A 21922-nucleotide genomic window follows, 5' to 3' on the forward strand; every position below is an offset into this window, starting at 1 on the left:
ACTTCCTCATTATCTGCGAATCTGATAAGTCAATCACGTCCCAGTTTAGAAAGTATTTCTTCCAGAGGCAATTCAAAAACCTCCTAAACCTATTAATAGCCCTCAGTAAGACCAAGAAAACAAGCTATTTTTTTTAATGTGTTAATCTAAGATAATACAATTTTAATACAAACTGCTTGTAATATGGAAGAATGAATCTGACTCCATATTAAATCTGTTTATTTTACTTTAGCCTTTGCATTCTATGGCTTTTGCTTTAAGTTCAGAGCGTTACCCACAGCCTGAAATATACAGGATACAGACTTTCAAGGCTCTGATCTTTAAGGGTATAACACTTTCCTGTTAGGTAGGAAGTTAAGCATGAGCAAAAAGGGCTGGCTTAGATGAAAGTGAAAGTGGAGAGTGAAAAAGTTGGCTTAAAGCTCAACATTCAGAAAACGAAGATCATGGCATCCGGTCCCATCACTTCATGGGAAATAGATGGGGAAACAGTGGAAAGAGTGTCAGAATTTATTTTTCTGGGCTCCAAAATCACTACAGATGGTGACTGCAGCCATGAAATTAAAAGATGCTTACTCCTTGGAAGGAAAGTTATGACCAACCTAGATAGCATATTCAAAAGCAGAGACATTACTTTGCCAACGAAGGTCCATCTAGTCAAGGCTATGGTTTTTCCTGTGGTCATGTATGGATATGAAAGTTGGACTGTGAAGAAGGCTGAACACCAAAGAACTGATGCTTTTGAACTGTGGTGTTGGAGAAGACTCTTGAGAGTCCCTTGGACTGCAAGGAGCTCCAACCAGTCCATTCTGAAGGAGATCAGCCCTGGGATTTCTTTGGAAGGAATGATGCTAAAGCTGAAACTCCAGTACTTTGGCCACCTCATGTGAAGAGTTGACTCATTGGAAAGGACTCTGATGCTGGGAGGGATTGGGGGCAAGAGGAGAAGGGGGCGACAGAGGATGAGATGGCTGGATGGCATCACTGACTTGATGGACGTGAGTCTGAGTGAACTCTGGGAATTGGTGATGGACAGGGAGGCCTGGCGTTCTGTGATTCATGGGGTCGCAAAGAGTCGGACACGACTGAGTGACTGATCTGATCTGATCTGATCTAGCTGAAAAGGATGCAAGCTGATATCGAAATCCTATCCCGAACATGTCCAGGAGAGCTCACAGATATGCTACAAAAATAACAACAGACTTTTCCAACTACTGTGCATGCGCCCTAGGCACACTGTGGATACAAACTAACTACAGGGGCTACTTCAAGTAACCATAGGCAGCTAGGAGCCGCTTAAGGATTCATAAGTATTTTATACACACAGACGTCTCTACACATGGACATAATGAGATGGCCAACACTGAAATCAGATTGAATATATTCTTTGCGGCCAAAGATGGAGAGGCTCTATACAGTCAGCAAAAACAAGACTGGGAGCTGACTGTGACTCAGATCGTGAACTCCTTGTTGCCAAATTCAGACTGAAATTGAAGAAAGTAGGCAAAACCACTAGACCATTCAGTTATGACCTAAATCAAATCCCTTATGATTGATTACACAGTGGGAGTGAGAAATAGATTTAACGGACTAGATTTGATAGAAAGAGTGCCTGATGAACTATGGACAGAGATTTGGGACACTGTACAGGTGACAGGGATCAAGAACATCCCCAAGAAAAAGAAATGGCAAGAAAAAAAAGAGTGGCTCTCTGAGGAGGCTTTACAAATAGCTGTGAAAGAAGATAAGTGAAAGGCAAAGGAGAAAAGGAAAGACATACCCATTTAAATGCAGAGTTCCAAAAAATAGCAAGGAGAGATATGAAAGCCTTCCTCAGTGATCCGTGCAAAGAAATAGAGGAAAACAAAAGACAGGGAAAGACTAGAGATTTCTTCAAGAATATTAGAGATATCAAGGGAACATTTCATGCAAAGATGGGCTTAAAAAAGGACAGAAAAGGTCCCTGCTTCTGTAGGGACCTAACAGAAGCAGAAGATACTAAGAAGAGGTTGTACAGAAGACTTGTACAAAAAAGATCTTCATGACCCAGATAATCATGATGGTGTGATCACTCACCTACAGCCAGACCTGGAGTGTGAAGTCAAGTGGGACTTAGGAAGCATCATTACAAACAAAGCTAGTGGAGGGGATGGAATTCCAGTTGAGCTATTTAAAATCATAAAAGATGATGCTGTGAAAGTGCTGCACACAAAATGCGAGCAAATTTGGAAAACTCAGCAGTGGCCACGGGACTGGAAAAAGTAAGTTTTCATTTCAATACCAAAGAAAGGCAATGACAAAGAATGCTCAAACTACCACACAATTTCACTCATCTCACTCGCTAGCAGAGTAATGCTTAAAATTCTCCAAGCCAGGCTTCAAGAGTATATGAACTGTGAACTTCCAGATGTCAAGCTGGTTTTAGAAAAGGCAGAAGAACCAGAGATCAAATTGCCAACATCCATTGGAACACTGAAAAATCATACAGTTTCAGAAAAACCTCTATTACTGCTTTATTGACTATGCCAACACCTTTGACCCTGTGGCTCACAATAAACTGTGGAAAATTCTTAAAGAGATGGGAATACCAGACCACCTGACCTGCCTCTTGAGAAACCTGTATGCAGGTCAGAAGCAATAGTTAGAACTGGACATGGAACAACAGACTTGTTGAAAATAGGAAAAGGAGTACATCAAGGCTGTATATTGTCACCCTGCTTATTTAACTTATATGCAGAGTACATCATGAGAAATGCTGGGCTGGATGAAGTACAAGCTGGAATCAAGATTGCTGGGAGAAATATCATTAACCTCATATATGCAGATGACATTATGCTTATGGCAGAAATTGAAGAAGAGTCTCTTGATGAAAGTGAAAGAGTTGAGTGAAAAAGTTGGCTTAAAATTCAACATTCAGAAAACTAAGGCATCCGGACCCATCACTTCATAGCAAATAGATGGGGAAACAGTGTAAACAGTGGTTGACTTTATTTTGGGGGGCTCCAAAATTATTGCAGATGGTGATAACAGCCATGAAATTAAAAAATGCTTATTCCTTGGAAGGAAAGTCATGACCAACTTAGACAGCATATTAAAAAGCAGAGACAATAATTTGCCAACAAAAGTCTGTCTCATTGAGGATATGGTTTTTCCAGTAGTCATGTATGGATGTGAGAGTTAAACTATAAAGAAAGCTGAGCACTGAAGAATTGATGGTTTTGAACTGGAGTTCTGGAGAAGATTCTTGAGAGTCCCTTGGACTCCAAGGAGGTCCAAGCAGTCCACCCTAAAAGAGATCAGTCCTGAGTGTTCATTGGAAGGACTGATGCTGAAGTTGAAACTCCAATACTTTGGCCACCTGATGTGAAGAGCTAACTCTTTTGAAAAAACCCTGATGCTTGGAAAGATTGAAGGCAGGAGGAGAAGGGGACAACAGAAGATGAGATGGTTGGATGGCATCACTGACTCAATGGAGATGAGTTTGAATAAACTCCTGGAGTTGGTGATGGACAGGGAGGCCTGGCGTTCTGTGGTCCATTGGGTCACGAAGAGTCAGACATGACTGAATGACTGAACTGAACTGAACTGAACATACATCTGATTATAGTAGACTGAATTATGGAAGTCATGTGCAACAGAGCCTGCTTTTATGTAACTTGCAACTGTCAATCAGCCTTAAGTATATGCCAATTTTTATTCCCTTTCCTGATTGGTAGTGAGTAGAAGCCCTGTTTTGAACAGTGCACAACCAAGAGGAGGAGACAGGAAGTAAAAAGGAAAGTCAAGCAGTCATCAGAACTCATTCAGGGTTGCCACACTCCCATGTCTTGGAAGATCTGTCTACTTGAGCTGTAACTGAGCTGTAACTTGTCTCTTGCTTTAAACTTTAGTCCTTTGTTCCAAATCTTTGCTGTGATGAGGCAAGAATAGAGGAAGATAAATAAACTGGTGTGACATTTCCATTCATGTAGAGATAAAAAGTTGCAGAACAGATAATAACATTTGACATGGAAGTTTACAGGAACATCGTGGTTTGACATCCATGGACAGCTGCAGGAAAAAAGCATGTCAAAAAAGCACTAAGAATTTTGAAACAACCAACCATATCCCTCCTTCACTTTGCCTTTAAAACTATCTTGCTGAAATCCATCAGGGAATTCAAGGTTTTGGGCTTGGAATGAGCCACCTATCCCCTTTCACAGCCCTGCATTAAACCTTTCTCTCTTCCAAACTCCAACGTTTGATTTGGCTTCATTGTGCCTTGAGCACATGAACTTGTGCTTTGTAACATGTATATAGTACAAAGTCATTTACAATTTGTGGTTTCATTTTTAAGAAAAAGAATATCAAATTTTTGATACACAAACAGAAATTGTCTTAGCACCATGTAAGTGACAAGTGTAAGGTATGGTGATAGATATTGGACTGTACTGGAAAAAATAACAGACATGATTCCTGCTCTTATGCTATTTCAAGGTCCAAAAACTTAAGATTGCACAGAAACAGTAGCTTCTTCCTTATTAACATGAGGTTTTGAATGACTGAATCAGTTTTGCTGTGGTTAATCATGAAAAAAAAAAAAAAAAGCAGGTGTTTTTGTCTGTTTTCCAAATTCTTTAGGGGCTGTAGCATACATTCATTAAAATTTCAGCCTATTTATGGATGCAATTAGGCAGTATGAGTGTCTGTTTTATGAGCTAACTCAAGAGGTAAAGAGGAAAAAAAAAAAAAAAAACAGAAAGTCCTTTCAGTTACAAAACAAAACTTGAAAGAACAAAATTAAGGCAAAGAGTAAATAAGAAACAAAAAGAATTAGTAGTGTAGCCATTATTTGGAGAGTTTGAGGTTTAATATGGTCAACCCTCACACCAGAGTGTCTAATCACTGTTTTGTTATATTTAATTTCCTTTATACATCAAGTAAGTCTGGGATGGTGCTGGCCTGAGATGTATATCTACCATTTAGCTCAATCTGCTAATTCAAAGACTGACCAAAATGTTTTATAAAATTGCTGTAATTTTGCTCTTGAGTTCATCAGAATATACTAATTAATTTTAAGTGGTGAACCAATGTCATGTTTTTCCACAACAAAGGGTAGTATGAAGAATCTAAACTCAAGAGGGCTACTCACTGGCTTTTATTATCCTTATTTGGGAAAATTATTTAAAATAATGTTTAAAGAAGCAGCAGTCAGGTTAGAATGGCACATTAGTGAGATGTGAGACTAAAACAAGAGGGGAAAAAAAGCTATGTCATTAGGAGTGAGAGAAAAATAGACTACAGTCAGAGGGTGATATTGAAACAATTTTCTGATATGGATCTGAAGTAAAGGTCACTTTATAGTGATCATTTTTTTTCTCTGAGTAAAACAGGAAAAGCAATCAGACATTAAGAGATAGTCATTAAACAACAGAATTTTGAGACAATTAAATCATATTCAGGAGAATTAAACAAAATAACCCAAATGAGATATATGTTATTCTGAGTTAAAGGAGAAAGATTATTTGAAGTAAAATAAAAGTCATTTCAAATATTTTCTTAAAATGGGGTTAAAATTTGGGAAAATAAACTCAATTAAAACATAAACAATTTTGAGAATAAAAATTTTATATACTCTCACACTCTGATATTTGATATAAAGAATATTATTAGAGTAAAATAGGACCTTTTGGATATTACATATCCTAGCTGATAAAAAAAAAAAAAATACAAGTGAGATGGGGGATAGATGGGCCCCGAGGCTGGACATCTGGTGTTTTATAAGTGGAATAAAATTCAAGGTTTGTTCTTACCCAGACACCCAAGGAGAAAGCTAGTGACAAAAGCTGAGCTCTGCTAAAGTAGAGATAAGATGCCCACTCCTGAGGTCAAGGAAGACTTCCCTGTCTGCCTATGGCACCGGAAGGCTTCTTTGGGCTCAAAAAGGGAGTGGGGCCCCATCCAATAAAAAACGTGGACATGCACCCATAGGTCTCTGTGGTGGAATCCATCTTAGAAAAAAGTTACACATGCATCTTGAGGAAGATCCACCAACCTGTCAGATGTGAAGAGAGAAACAAAATAATCGACCAAAGATAAATAAAGACCTGGAAGGACTGGACTATGTAAGTGATTTACCTTTAAAGATTAATCATCTCTTTGCTGCACTCCTCCTCGCTCAGGACGCCAGTACTCCTCTCCAGGTGTGTGTCTCCGCCTAGTTTCTGACTCATTGTGCTCCTCTTCATTAGAGAAGAAGTTCATACCCTTTCTCTCTGATTGTGTATTTCTGCCTAGCTTCTGACTTAAACAAATTGCTTTTCTGTATGCTCTCCTATATACTGTGCTGTGTCTCTAATAATAAACTTTGTACCTTTTTTTTTTTTTTTACAATTTTTGCCTCTTTGAAACATACTTGCTTTCAAACCAGGGCAAGATCCAGGGCCACTTTACTTCTAGCCTCTAGCCCCTGGTGGTCTAGTGGTTAGTATTCCTGGTTTCCATCCAAGCTACGTAGGTCCAATCTCTGGGCAGGGAAACAATATCTCTCTTCAGGAGCACTCACTGTTCTCCTTCCAAGATCTCAAGGACCACACAAAAACACAAATAATGAATTCCTGTGTAGTTGATTTAAAAGGGAGGAAATTGGATAAACAATTATTATAATGAAATGTAAAATTTTATGAAAAGGTTATTTGCTTAGTATTTTAATTATTAAAATTTTTATCCCATTTATTCCTATTTAAGTTTGGATATATAATAACACACACACACACACACATAGACAGGTAGAGATAGGTAGATAGATGAGAAGACACACATACACACCCACAAAGCACACAGATGTCATTTTAATGTTTTAAGCCCACTTGAGTTTTCTTGCTTGGAAAATCCCATAGACAGAGGTGCCTCGTGGGCTATATAGTCTATGGGGTTGCAAAGAGTCAGACACACTGATTGACTAACACTAGATCCTGACCACTAGAACAAGATAAATAATGTATTAAACTTTAAAATGACATCTGTGTGTTTTGTGTGTGCATATGTGTGTCTTCTGCTCAAAGAAAAAAGTAACAAATGAATAATATAATGAAGTGCAGATATTTCTCATCTCAAGCAAAGTTGCTGTGATATACCTATTTTCTGAAGGATACAAGAAATGAATCTATTATCAACAATGTAAGTGGTAAGAAAGTCACTAAATGTGCTCTCAAAAAATTTATAATATATAGATTTGGAAATATAAGATTTTTTTTTAATTTTTTTTAAATTTTATTTTATTTTTAAACTTTACATAATTGTATTAGTTTTGCCAAATATCAAAATGAACCCACCACAGGTATACATGTGCTCCCCATCATGAACCCTCCTCCCTTCTCCCTCCCCATACCATCCCTCTGGGTCGTCCCAGTGCACTAGCCCCAGGCATCCAGTATCGTGCATTGAACCTGGACTGGCATCTCGTTTCATACATGATATTTTACATGTTTCAATGCCATTCTCCCAAATCTTCCCACCCTCTCCCTCTCCCACAGAGTCCATAAGACTGTTCCATACATCAGTGTCTCTTTTGCTGTCTCGTACACAGGGTTATTGTTATCATCTTTCTAAATTCCTTATAAATGCGTTAGTATACTGTATTGGTGTTTTTCGTTCTGGCTTACTTCACTCTGTATAATAGGCTCCAGTTTCATCCACCTCATTAGAACTGATTCCAATGAATTCTTTTTAATGGCTGAGTAATACTCCATTGTGTATATGTACCACTGCTTTCTTATCCATTCATCTGCTGATGGACATCTAGGTTGCTTCCATGTCCTGGCTATTATAAACAGTGCTGCGATGAACATTGGGGTACACGTGTCTCTTTCCCTTCTGGTTTCCTCAGTGTGTATGCCCAGCAGTGGGATTGCTGGATCATAAGGCAGTTCTATTTCCAGTTTTTTTTAAGGAATCTCCACACTGTTCTCCATAGTGGGTGTACTAGTTTGCATTCCCACCAACAGTGTAAGAGGGTTCTCTTTTCTCCACACCCTCTCCAACATTTATTATTTGTAGACTTTTGGATCGCATCCATTCTGACTGGTGTGAAATGGTACCTCATAGTGGTCTAACACCATACACAAAAATAAACTCAAAATGGATTAAAGATCTAAATATAAGACCAGAAACTATAAAACTCCTAGAGGAGAACATAGGCAAAACACTCTCTGACATACATCACAGCAGGATCCTCTATGACCCACCTCCCAGAATATCGGAAATAAAAGCAAAAATAAACAAATGGGACCTAATTAACCTTAAAAGCTTCTGCACATCAAAGGAAACTATCAGCAAAGTGAAAAGACAGCCTTCAGAATGGGAGAAAATAATAGCAAATGAAGCAACTGACAAACAACTAATCTCAAAAATATACAAGCAACTCCTACAGCTCAACTCCAGAAAAATAAATGACCCATCAAAAAATGGGCCAAAGAACTAAATAGACATTTCTCCAAAGAAGACATACAGATGGCTAACAAACACATGAAAAGATGCTCAATATAAGATATTTTTAAGAAAAACAATAAGAAAGCACACCTAATTGAAATAAGATGAATATGAGTCGAGAAACAGATATACCAAAAGGTATCACATAAGGAAAATTAAAATGAAAAAAAAATGTATCTGCATTGGCAACAATAAAATTCACAAACAAAATAGCAAAAATTAAATATGAAATATAGAATCAATTTCCCAAGTTAAGTGGAAAAGAAATAAAATGACTGGGAAAGAAATGTGCTTATGGAAAAGAAATCAGTGCTCAAAACTACACATAACCTTTAACATAAATACATACTAAAATATATATCCCAAAACCAAAGGACTAGAATAATGGAAAAAGAATCAAACAAACAAAAAATAGTCCTCAGTAGATAAAACCTTCCTCAGTCAAATAAAGACATGATTGAGATTGTTGAAATGAATTTCCAAATACTAAGTTAAAAGAATGAAAGGTAGCTATCAGGTTATACCCTGGTAAACATTTTAAAATTGGAATATATGGCAAAACCAATACAATATTGTAAAGTTAAAAAATAAAATAAAATATATATATATAAAAATAAAAATAAATAAAATTCGAGAAGAATATGACAGCAGGTAAACTACTCTCTCTCAGCCCCACATTCTCTATTCTGTACTCTGCTTTTTGATGTAGGGACTGAAACTCAGTGAACCACTTTTCTGTCTTGTCACCTGGTTCCTTCCCTCTTTCAGATGTGACAATGAACAGGTGCTAGAGGGAGACTGAAAGGTGCTAGAGGAGAAAGGGTCTTGCTCCTTTTTGCTTGTTTCCCATTCCTGTGAGTGTCGCCCCATCTTTCTTTTTGCATCCAGTTTCATTTAAAAATTGCCATTTTTAAAAACTTAATATCGGCCTTATTGAGACTCAGAACTATCAGCAGCAGCAGACTGGCACCACCACCTCCTCAGAACTCCAGATCACAGGCCAAGGAACCCCTCTTTCACATCAGAGATGCCAGCTGAGCAGAGATCTAATCACAAATGTCTGGATTTCAGCTGCACAAGGTTTTCTAAATTTGATTTTCTAAATCTTAATTTAAGAAAATTTCTTAATTTAAGAAATTATCAGAAATTCATCTCTGATTTTCTAAATCTTAATAATTACAATCCCCTCTTAATTTTCCAATACTAGGGACAATAGCTGTTTCCTTTAGTTGATACATTACGGTGTGTTCTTTGAAAGAAAGTGAAGTCGCTCAGTCGTGTTCGACTTTTTGTGACCCCATGGGCTGTAGCCTACCAGGCTTCTCCGTCTGTGGGATTTTCAAGGCAAGAGTACCAGAGTGGGTTGTCATTTCCTTCTCCAGGATATCTTCCTGATCCAGGGATCAAACCTGGGTCTCCTGCATTACAGGCAGACGCCTTACCCTCTGAGCTTCCAGGAAAGCCCATAGTGTTCTTTAGTTAATTTTTATATCTACTTAACAAATACTTAGATTATCTTTATGTAGAATAACTGATAAGTGACTGTTGTAGTTTCTGTCACTTGACTGTACCTTAACTGATAGAAAAAAATCTCTGTAAGAATGCAAGTCTGAAATTTAAAAACACATTAAAGGTGGAAAACTTCTGGACTTATTACACATCTAGCTAATAATAATAATAAAAAAAATTGCAGCAGATTAGTAATCACTGTTTAACGATACATGGCTTTGTTGACATTAAACTAGTCAAACCAATTTACAACAAATGAGTGAAGACATAGGAAAGTTTAATATATACATATAAGGTCTAATAAATTATATAATCAACATATCCCTCCTAGAAAATAGTAGTAGTAGTAATATACTACTAATAATAAAGTAAGATGCATTTACCTAGAAGTAATTTCTAGAACACATGAAGAACTCTACAAAGCGAAATGAAAGAAAAAATAAAGAAATTCCTCCCATGAAAACAGGAAAAATACTTAAGCATATATTTTAGTCAGAAAAAATAAACAGATAAGTACATAAAAAAGTGTTCAATCTTAGTCATTAATTGAATATTATCCACTAGAACAGAATAAACCATAAAAGATAAAAACTAGCATTACCAAATCAGTAGGATATGGAGTATCTAGAATACTTACACACTGTTAATACATACATAAATTAGGAAAAGCATTTTCAAAATTTATTAAACACAAGTGTGCTGGATAACCTAGCAATTGCAGTTCCATGTCCAAACCCAGCTAAATTGTATATGCGTGCTCACAAAAGACATATATATTTGAAGATGCTCACAGCATCACTATCATTAATAAGCAAGAAGTGGAAACTATTAAAATGACAATTTTGTTATGCTAAGGCAAAACAAACTACAGTACTATTATTAATACTATTTTGTGAAATTCTGAATTTCAAGACAAAATAAATAAAACTAAGCACATGCTAGCAAGTTAATGTTCAAAATCCTGTAAGCTATGCTTCAGCAGTATGTGAACCTAGAGCTGCCAGATGTACAAGCTGGATTTAAAAAAGAAGAACTGGAAATCAAATTGGCAACATCCATTGGATGATAGACAAAGCAAGGAGATTACAGAAAAAAATATATTTCTGCTTCATTTACTACATGAAATTTTTTGTGTGGATCACAACAAACTGGAGAATTCTTAAAGAGATGGGAATACCAAGCCAACTTACTTGCCTCCTGAGAAACTTGTATTCAGGAAAAGAAACAGTTAGAACTGGATGTGGAACAACAGATTGGTTCAAAATTGAAAAAGGAGTGCATCAGAGCTGTATATTGTCACCCTACTTGTTTACCTTCTATGCACAGCACATCATGTGAAATGCTGGGCTGGATGAATCACTACCTGGAATCAAGATTGCTGGGATAAACATCAACAGCCTTGTTATGCAGATGATACCATTCTAATGGCAGAAAGCAAAGAGGAACTAAAGAGCCTCTTGAAGAGGGTGTTAGAGGAGAGTTTAAGAGCTGCCTTAAAACTCAACATTCAAAAAACTAAGATCATGGCATCTAGTCCCTGTACTTCATGACAAATAATTGGGGAAAAAGTGGAAATAGTGCCAGATTTTATTTTCTTGGGCTCCAAGAAAATCACTGTGGATAGTGGCTGCAGCCATGAAATTAAAAGATGCTTGCTTCTTGGAAGAAAAGTTATGACAAATATAGACAGCTTATCAAAGCAGAGACACTACTTTGCTGACAGAGGTCTGTAGAGTCAAAGCTATGGTTTTCCTGCAGTCATGTATGGATGTGAGAGTTGGACCATAAAGAAAGCTGAGACCATAGAGAAAAATTGTGGTGCTTAAGAAGACTCTTGAGAGTCCCTTGGACAGTAAAGAGATCAGACCAGTCAATTTAAAAGGGAATCAACCCTAAATATTCATTGGAAGGCCTAATGCTGAAGCTGAAACTGCAATACTTTGGCCACCTGATGCAAAGAGCTGACTCATTGGAAAAGACTATTTCTAGGAAAGATTGAGGGCAGTAGGAGAAGGGGATGACTGAGGATGAGGTGTCTGAATGGCATCACAGACTCAATGGACATGAATTTGAGCAAACTCCAGGAGCCAATAAAGGATAGAGAAGCCTGGTGTCTGAGTCCATGGGGTCTCAATGAGTGAGACAGAAACTGAACAACAACAAGCCAAGTTCAAATTAATGAATAAGAAAACAAGAGGGAAAACAAGTAGAGCTTCATTCTATGCACATATTTGACTAAAAAGAGAAACAAAAAGAGAATAATGACACTGAGAAAACCTAAGACAAAATGAATAATAATGTTAACTCCTAAATATAAGAAACTCGGAAGATAATAACAGTACAAAAGTAGATATAACAACACACAATCAATTACTTTATTAGTCATAGGATTGGAAGTAATATAAAACTGCTTTCTTTTAAATATTAGAATCTCAGTAAAATATAACTTTTAAATGGAATACATGTGATAATATATATATTTTCTATCATTTCTCATGCTCAAATATTTATACTTCTCATGTTTGTAGAAACATAACAGATATATTATAGAAAGCCTCTCAATCTATAAGAAAGCTCCATATCATATGGAAAATGTTAGGAAATTGATTTTCAAAACCATTAGTCCATGTAGACCAAACAGATAAAAAATAGACTATAGAATGCAGCAAAATATTAAATGAATAATTAAAAAAGGATGAGTTGGTTTTATTCTGTGCATATAATAATGATTTATAGTCATGATATTTATTTACATTACCATATAATAGAAAAAATAATAAAACATAATTTTACACATTTTAAGAAAATTTAATAAAACATAATACCAAATATGATTTTTTAAGTAAAATTTCCATTAATGAAATTATAGACAATGATAAGATCTGGCCCTTAAAATCACTTGGTATAAGTATCCCAAATAACAATTAATGTCACACAGACAGCAAAGTATTAAAGTTTTCCCAATTAAAAGACAGTTGAGGTCACCTGATATTAATATTTATGTTGTTATTCTAAAAATAAAAGGAATTCATTAAAAAGAAGACAAGCATTCATATTAAGAAGTAAAAAATTTCATTTGCATTTATTTTACCATGTTTATCTTCCTAGAGAATCTATCATTATAAATTGAAAAATATATATATTTTGAAAATATATATAAATTGAAAAATAATATAACTGACATGTGCATTTTAGTAAGGTAGTTACTATAAACATAAATACTTAAACTTTCTTCTCTACTGCACTATTAAATGCATAATTAATACATACTAATATGTAAACCAAAATATAATATCTGTGATGTTCAAAAATACAAACAAATGTGAATGAAGCTCAGAAAGCATAATATTAAACCTATACTCAAATTAAAACTGCTAAACTACATTGGGGCTTCCCAGGTAGAACACTGGTAAAGAATCCACCTGTCAGTGCAGGAGATGCAAGAGAGGTGAATTCTGTCCCTGGATTAGGAAGATCCCTTGATGTAGGAAATGACAACCCACTCCAGTATTCTTGTCTGGAAAATTCCATGGACAGAAGAGTCTGGCAGGCTACAGCCCATGGGGTCACAAAGAGTAAGAGAAAGCTGAGTGGCAGAGCATAAACTCATGCACAAAATAAATAGAGACTAATTTTAAGATATAAAAGTAAGGTTGTATTATCAAATGAAAAGATTTCAAATGTATAGATCTAACATTTTCTCTAATTACTCTGGAAATACTTATTTCTAGGCAAATTCCTTAATGGATTCTCAGGAAGTATATATGACAGTAAGAATTTACTTTTAAAATGTTAGTTGATCAGTCATGTCTGGCTCTGTGACCTCATGGACTCTAGCCCATCAGATTCCTCTGTGCATGGAATTCTCCAGGCAAGAATATTGGAGTGGGCAGCCATTCCCTTCTCCAGAGAATCTTCCCACTCCAGGGATCAAACATGAGTCTCCTGCATTGCAGTCATGTTCTTTACCATTTTTACTAAGGGATCTTTACCATTGCAAGCAGATTCTTTACCAGGAAGTCCTAATTTTAAGTGCACAATAAACCTAAATGAAAACTGAATCCTAAGCCTGAGGAAATCACAGATTGATAAATATATAAATATGAAATTTGAGAGTCCAAAATATATGCAATTAAAATCATAAATGGACATAATATGTTAATATTGATGAAAGTAGAAAATATTGGTATATATTCTGTAATACATATACACACATCTGATGAAATAGAATGAGCAGTTTACTCAAACTTAGCCTCATACTAATAAAAACATTTTGTTTTTAAAACAATTATTTTTCAAAGCAAATCATGATAATAAGTTATCGGTCAGGATGCAAGACATTTTTTGCATGATACTATTGAAAAAGCATTTTGGTGACTCCTAGGAAAGACAGGGCTCCCCAGGTGGTGCTAGTGCTAAAGAACTGGCCTGCCAATGCAAGAGACATAAGAGATATCAGTTCAATCCCTGGATAGGGAAGACACCCTGGAGAAGGGAATGGTAGCCCACTCCAGTATTTTCACCTGGAGAATTGCATGGACACAGGAGCCTGGTGGGCTACAGTCCTTGGGGTCACAAAGAGTTGGACATGACTGAAGCGACAGCATGCATGCATGCACCAAAGACAAAGTTTAAATTAAAATAGTCCTTTGAAGCTAGAAAATATTTCAGTCCCAACTGTCTTGCAATTCACTTTGTAGAAATTCTTCCTAAGGGTACAGTTAGGAAGGTGCCCAAAAGTTTATATCTAATGGTATTCAGTGTATCTTTTCATGTATAATATCTAAATTTGGGGATTGTTTTAGACACACATCACTGTAGATATGTGTTTTAGATATATTTAGATATTTTGGATTGGAGAAGGCAATGGCAATCTACTCCAGTACTCTTGCCTGGCAAATCCCATGGACAGAGGAGCCTGTTAGACTGCAGTCCATGGGGTCACTAGGAGTCGGACACAACTGAGCGACTTCACTTTCACTTTTCACTTTCATGCATTAGAGAAGGAAATGGCAACCCACTCCAGTATTCTTGCCTGGAGGATGCCAGGGTCGAGGAAGCCTGATGGGCTGCCGTCTATGGGGTTGCACAGAGTCAGACACAATTGAAGTGACTTAGCAGCAGCAGCCGCAGCAGATATTTTGGATATTAAAAGTCAGAGACTAGTGTAAATAATTTATAAACAGAAAACTCAATTAAAGACAACTGAGAAATTGAAATGGGGAGCTCTTATACCCTATGATAATAGCAGAGCCCAACAGAAAGAAAGGCTTCCCATATGCAGGAGATGCAAGAGATACGTGTTCCATCCCTGGGTTAGGAAGATGCCCTGAAGTAGGAAATTGGCAATCAGATCCATTATTCTTGCCTGGAGAATCCCATGAACAGAAAAGCCTGGCAAGCTACAGTCCATGGGGTCACAAAGAGTTAGACATGACTCAATACACACACACACACAACAGAAAGAATCTTCTTTTTCATGAAAACGACTAAGCCAGGGAAAAAACACTGTTTACTCTAACCTTCTCAACTTCCTTTTTCTCGATAAAATCTTTCTCTTCCTCTTCCCTTTGGGACATGCATATGCTCACCATTATTGTAGATCCAAAATTGCAATTCTGTGCTAATTCTGAATAAACCTGCCTTTGCTGCAGTCATATTTGGCAGTCTGCTTATTTCAGATCAGTACTAGCTACTTAAATTTATAGTGTTCGCTTACATTTATCATGTTTTGTGTGTTTTTGTGGGAATTTTTTGGCACAAAATAAATTACTGTATAGCCAGTAAAATGTGAATTTCCTAGAGTTTTTAAAGCCAAAGAATGCATGTATGTGCAATTTAGCTGAGGAAAGCAGTTTATTTATATTTTAACAGTGGGATATAATAATAACTTCATAGATACTTACATATATTTAGGAAAAATTTGTCAAAGGTAATTAAATTCTCAAAAGTTATTACTTAATTGGATGTGTAATTCTTTCAACACTTATTCAGTAAATAGATTGAATGTGCATTATGCCTAAGGATACAATAATGAATATTGTAGACAGATACCAAGATTTATTGACCATGTATACCTAGTAAAAATAGAAAACAATAGCACATGTAATTTTATGAACTGCAAACAATTTGGGATAGTGTGCAGGGTGGTCTATTTTAAATAAGAGTAAGAGTAAATAACTGTCTATGTGGACAGATTTTGAGATGAAATTTGAGCAATGATAAAAGGCCAATCATGTGAAGATTGTAAGGAATAGCATTTAGGCAAAAAAAAAAAAAAAGTACACTCAAAGGGATTGAGTGGGATTAGAGTTGCTGTATTTGAAGCAAAGATGAAAGGGCAATTTGGCTGATGTATTGAGGAAAAAATGTAGAGTAGGCAGAAACAAGATCCAGTGGATGACTTTAGGTAGAGATAGGCATTGTATTCTAATTTTACGACGTTCTTGAAGAGAACTGATATGTTATTTGTATTTCTAAAGCAGCTCTGGCTGCATTAGTAAATGGACTTTAGGGGGAAGAGAAGGAAGGAGACTGGAAACTTCTGCTGTAGTCCCTGCCAGAGATGTTATCTTTGTTTAGGGCAGAGTTTCTCAGATAGTGAGAGGGAGTATATTTTGCCACCCCAGAGGATATATTAGGCAATATTTGGAGACTTCTTTTGGTTATCACATTGGGCAGGTGGGTACAGCTGGTATCTAGTGGATAGAAGCCAGTCTGCTGCTAAACATTGTACATGCACAGGGCCGAGCCTCATAGCCAACAAAGAATTATCTGACTCAAAATATCAACAGTGTTGAGTTTGAAAATCCCTGACTTAGGGTGATAGGAATGGAAAAGGAGAAAAGTAGAGAGATTGATACAATCAGGCAAAAAACATTAAGAACCAAACTTTTGGTAGTCTTTCAAAAGGCTCCTCAGACTATTTCACCAGAAATGGTAAAATATGCAGTTCACATAATTTTCATGAAATATATTTAATACTTTTAAACAAGCAATTAAGATTAAGAAATTTGAAGATTTTTGTTGTTTTTTGTTTCGTTTTGTTTTCAATTTTTTTTTGGCTATTCTTCTTAATTTTTATTTTATGTTGGAGTTCAATCCCTGGGTCAGGAAGATCCCATAGAGAAGGAAATGGCAATCCACTTCGTTATTCTTTCCTGGGAAATCACATGGACAGAGGAGCTTGGTGGGCTACAGTTCATGGTGTCTCAAAAGAGTCAGACACAATTTAGCGACTACATAACAACAATAGTTAGCAATATTAGTTTCAGGTATGCAAGAAAGTGATTCACTTATGAACATACATGTATCTTCTTTTTCAAGTTCTTTTCCCATTTAGATTATTACAGAGTATTGAGTAAAATTCCCTGTTCTATATATTTTTAGGGTTTTGGGGGGCTTTTGGTCATTTTTGTTATTTTTGTTTGGTTTTATTTTATAAGAAGTGATAATTGGAAAAATACACACTCTTGAACTGTCAATAATCCATGAAGACTAAACTTAAAAAAAATCAAAACCTAAATTTTTAAAAAAGAGTTTTTTCAAAGCAGTTTGCTAAATGTTATTTTAAAAGAACATTCACTCAAAATCTTTTTTCAGATTAAAAAAAAAAAAAGTCTACTCACTTGCCGTTCAATGCTGCCACCCCAACTGTGCTTCGGGCAATTGACATGCTAGCTACAAATGTCCACTGCTGACTCTGAGGATCCCACCTTTCCACTGTGTTCAGATAACTCCAGCCATCATGGCCTCCCACAGCATAGATAGGGCCTTCTAGTACTGTCACACCTGCAACAAAGGAGAGATAAAAAGTGAATGAATCACGACACGGTGAGGTTCTCAAATCAAATTAACAAAAGCTGTTATTCAGCTGTTATGTCATTCAGAATGGCCTCTATCAGCTAACAAATGATTTCACTGAGGTCAAAACTAATCACTATGGATTGAACCATTTCATTCACATGAAAACATAAAGGAATCCATCAAAATATTATGACCTAGATGCTTTATGAGGGAAAATATATTTTCTTATTTATGATCATATAAAGATTCAAAATCTAAAAGTCAGAGATGATGCATCTTATGCCTCTACTTTTGAAGACTGTTTCTACACTGCAATTTAAAGTACTTTTATTTATATTCAGCAAAACTGCATTAAGCAGTGTAATATAATTAGTTTGAATTTCAAGTTAGGGTCCTCTAAGTTTTGGCTGCCTGTCAAAACATAATAAATGTATCTAAAGCTTAGAGAATACAATGCCTCTTTTCTTATAAGCTGAAATTATTAAACACAAGCAATTAAATTATTTATGAGTCATCAATAGATGATATATACAACTTTTACACACTGTTTTTTTCCTGTCAATTCACTTCTATATTAGATGAATTTTCTTAAATGTTAAACAATCACTAAGTATTTAAATATTGTGTTTATATTTACTGAAGTGGTCTCACTATCTATTAGGAGAATTCTGGTGAATTTTCCACAAGTTTCAAAGCGGAATGTCTGATTGTTAAGAACTCTGAAGTATCTGTGATTCTTACCCTGTTTCCTAGCCGACAAGTTAAACTGCCACAAAAGTATGTATATTGAGAGAAGACACAAGGCTCCTGGGTCATAGAAGAAAGATAGTTATCACCATAACAATGGCAATAGTCAGAGTATCAACATTTTTTTTGTATCAGTTCTCCAAGCCCCAATTTCCCAGTCTTGGTTATGCCAAGAGGATTTTAATATCTCCTTCATGTTGACCAGACTTGAGACAGGATTCTCCTGCCTCTAGAATCCTGACCTCACTTTCCTTAAAGCACTTACTTTAAACAACTTGTAATTGCAAATTGCAAGTTTTCTGTCCCTTTGAGAAGTTAGTCATTTAAAAAGCCTATTGCCAGTGTTACAGCCGCATACTTTCTTTCTGCAAGAACCTAGGAATATAATCAGCAAGAAAGTTACTGTTTTTATCTCCCAGTTTCTGTGCAAGAGTAAGAGCTTAACTTCAACTGACACCTTGCTTCAAGTTGTAAGTCTGCCTCTTGTTTGGAAGATAGGAAATGCAATTTACCTTTGTTTAAATAAGGCCAATTTGCAAAAAAGACTACTTATGATCCACCCATGCATTACAGCTCTCAGAAACTCCCTCCACTCCCCTTTGTTTTAGTGGAGGTGCATTCGGCCTCAATTCTGGCCTCTTTTCCTTATTGCAATAGTATTGAATAAAGTCTTCCTTGTCTGTTTATCTATTACACCTTTTTTTTTTTTTTTTGCTTTGACAATATTTAGATGAAATCTGTACATTCAATGGGTTGTAAGTTAATTTGAAGTTGGAAGCAAAGTAATATATAACGGACAACAAACTTATATACCCATTGCTCCAGAAGGAGACATTCTCTTCATGCTTTTAAGTATGATTGTCTTTTACTATGGAGAAAAGAATTATCTTTATCTTACTAGTCTTTCTGTTATAAAAATTTGGGGGAGGGGAAGTCAGTCTTGTTTAAAAGTTGTGCAAAAATGTGAAAGACTCATGGAGAATTGTGTCTCAACACAGAGGTGAAAGTAAAATGATACTTTTAATCTATTCATGAGTTAATAACTTATTCAACTACTGTTTATTGAATGTCTACTATGTGTTAGGAATTTTTCTTATTGCCAAAGTGCCAAGAAAATATAGGTGAATAAAAAAAAGTCCCTGACCTCATTGAACTTACATAGTCATTAAATACTCAATTAAAATGGAATAAGTGTTACAGAATCCAGGGTTCTGTCTGCTTGCTGCTCAAAAGCCATCAAAAAGGCCAGGTTGGTGCAAAGTTTGGTTTATTTGAATGTCAGCAACCAAGAGACAGGGTGAGAAGGGCAGGTGCCTGTCCAAGTAGCCTACTACCCTCATCCCGACAAGAGCTTTTATAGTGGAAGGAGGGAGTTACTTGCTGAAACACCACAGTCAGTTTTGACAGCAGTCTTGAAGTTGGTCACCAGTGGTCTGACCAGCACCGTCTTGATTGCTTTAAATATAGTTAGTCTTCAGTTCCAGGGTTGTTTTGTTGCATTTCTTGAGGCCAGTTCTCAGAATTGTGGCAGTTTATGTCATGACTACAGTCTGGTCATCATGTACTTAAATTCTCCAGCTGGTGGAGGTTTCAGTATCTCTAAGATACCTCAAAGATATGGTTCAGAATATTACCTATAGCTCTGCAGAAGGAGCTGAATGTCTTTGATTATGTTTAATGACTACAATATTTTTATTGGTCTCCTTTGATTGTTTTCCTTTGTTTTGCATGCTTTCACTTCTATGATTAAACTTATTATTTGACAAAAGTCAGGCTGAGGACATGGGAGGGATCAAGGACCATAGGATCCTGCTTCATTTCATAAATACATTATTCACAGCAGCAAAGTCTTGAGTGGCCCCAGTATCAATTATAAGAAAAAAAAAAAGGACAAAGGAGACAGAGAGGAAATGTTCAGATGGGTTGGAGGATTTTTCAGAGCTTCTGGTATCTGAAAATTATGAGTGAAGAGTGTTTTTAGGAGGATGGGTCAATTATTTACCTGCCTCTTTCTTACCAAGTCCAAGTTTATATTAGATATGGAAAGAGAAAGTTGCTCTTGATTTTGAAAGTAGATTCTGTACCAATACTATCAGTTCAGTTTCATTTATTTGCTCAGTCATGTCCAACTCTTCATGACTCCGTGAACCACAGCACGCCAGGCTTCCCTGTCCATCACCAACTCCCAGAGTCCACTCAAATCCATGTCCATTGGGTCGGTGATGCCATCAAACCATCTCATCCTCTGACGTTCCCTTCTCCTCCTGCCCTCAATCTTTCCTGGCATCAGGGTCTTTTCCAAAAAGTCAGCTCTTCGCATCAGGTGGCCAAAGTATTGGAGTTTCAGCTTCAACATCAGTCGCTCCAATGAACACCCAAGATTGATCTCCTTTAGGATGGACTGGTTGTATCTCCTTGTAATTCAAGGTACCCTCAAGAGTCTTCCCCAACACCACAGTTAAAAGCATCAATTCTTTGGCTCTCAGCTTTCTTTATAGTCCAACTCTCATATCCATACATGATCACTGGAAAAACCATAGCCTTGACTACACGGACTTTTGTTGACAAAGTAATGTCTTTGCTTTTTAATATGCTGTCTAGGTCAGTCATAACTTTCCTCCAAAGGGGTAAGTGTCTTTTAATTTCATGGCTGAAATCATCATCTGCAGTGATTTTGGAGTCCAAAAAGATAAAGTCTGACACTGTTTCTGCTTTTTCCCATCTATTTGTCATGAAGTGATGGGACCAGATGCCATGATCTTTGTTTTCTGAATGTTGAGCTTTAAGCCAACTTTTCACTTTCCTCTTTCACTTTCATCAAGAGGCTCTTTAGTTCTTCTTCACTTTCTGCCATAAGAGTGGTATCATCTGCGTATCTGAGGTTATTGATATTTCTCCTGGCAATCTTGATTTTAGCTTGTGTTTCTTCCAGCCCAGTATTTCTCATGATGTACTCTACATATAAGTTAAATAAGCAGGGTGATAATATACAGCCTTTACGTACTCCTTTTCCTATTTGGAATCAGTCTGTTGTTCCATGTCCATTTCTAACTGTTGTGTCCTGACCTGCATACAGATTTCTCAAGAGGCAGGTCAGGTGGTCTGGTATGCCCATCTCATTCAGAATTTTCCATAGTTTATTGTGATCCACACAGTCAAAGTCTCTGGCATAGTCAATAAAGCAGAAATAGATGTTTTTTTCTGGAACTCTCTTGTATTTTCAATGATCCAGTAGATGTTGGCAATTTGATCTCTGGTTCCTCTGCCTTTTCTAAAACCAGCTTGAAATCTGGAAGTTCACGGTTCATGTATTGCTGAAGCCTGGCTTGGAGAATTTTAAGCTTTACTTTACTAGCATGTGAGATGAGTGCAATTGTGCAGTAGTTTGAAT

At 36.4% G+C, this 21922-nt stretch overlaps 1 protein-coding gene across 1 annotated transcript in view; it reads right to left on the reverse strand.

The window, feature by feature from the left end:
* The window catches only part of KLHL1 (kelch like family member 1), a 529220-nt gene that overhangs the window by 39387 nt on the left and 467911 nt on the right, over positions 1–21922 (reverse strand). Inside the window, exon 8 of the mRNA XM_019971873.2 lies at positions 17607–17769. Coding sequence (XP_019827432.2) covers positions 17607–17769 — 163 coding nt within the window. The remainder of the gene's footprint in view (positions 1–17606; positions 17770–21922) is intronic.

This window comes from Bos indicus, chromosome 12, assembly GCF_029378745.1.
Source record: "Bos indicus isolate NIAB-ARS_2022 breed Sahiwal x Tharparkar chromosome 12, NIAB-ARS_B.indTharparkar_mat_pri_1.0, whole genome shotgun sequence".
NCBI classification, from domain to species: Eukaryota; Metazoa; Chordata; class Mammalia; order Artiodactyla; family Bovidae; genus Bos; species Bos indicus.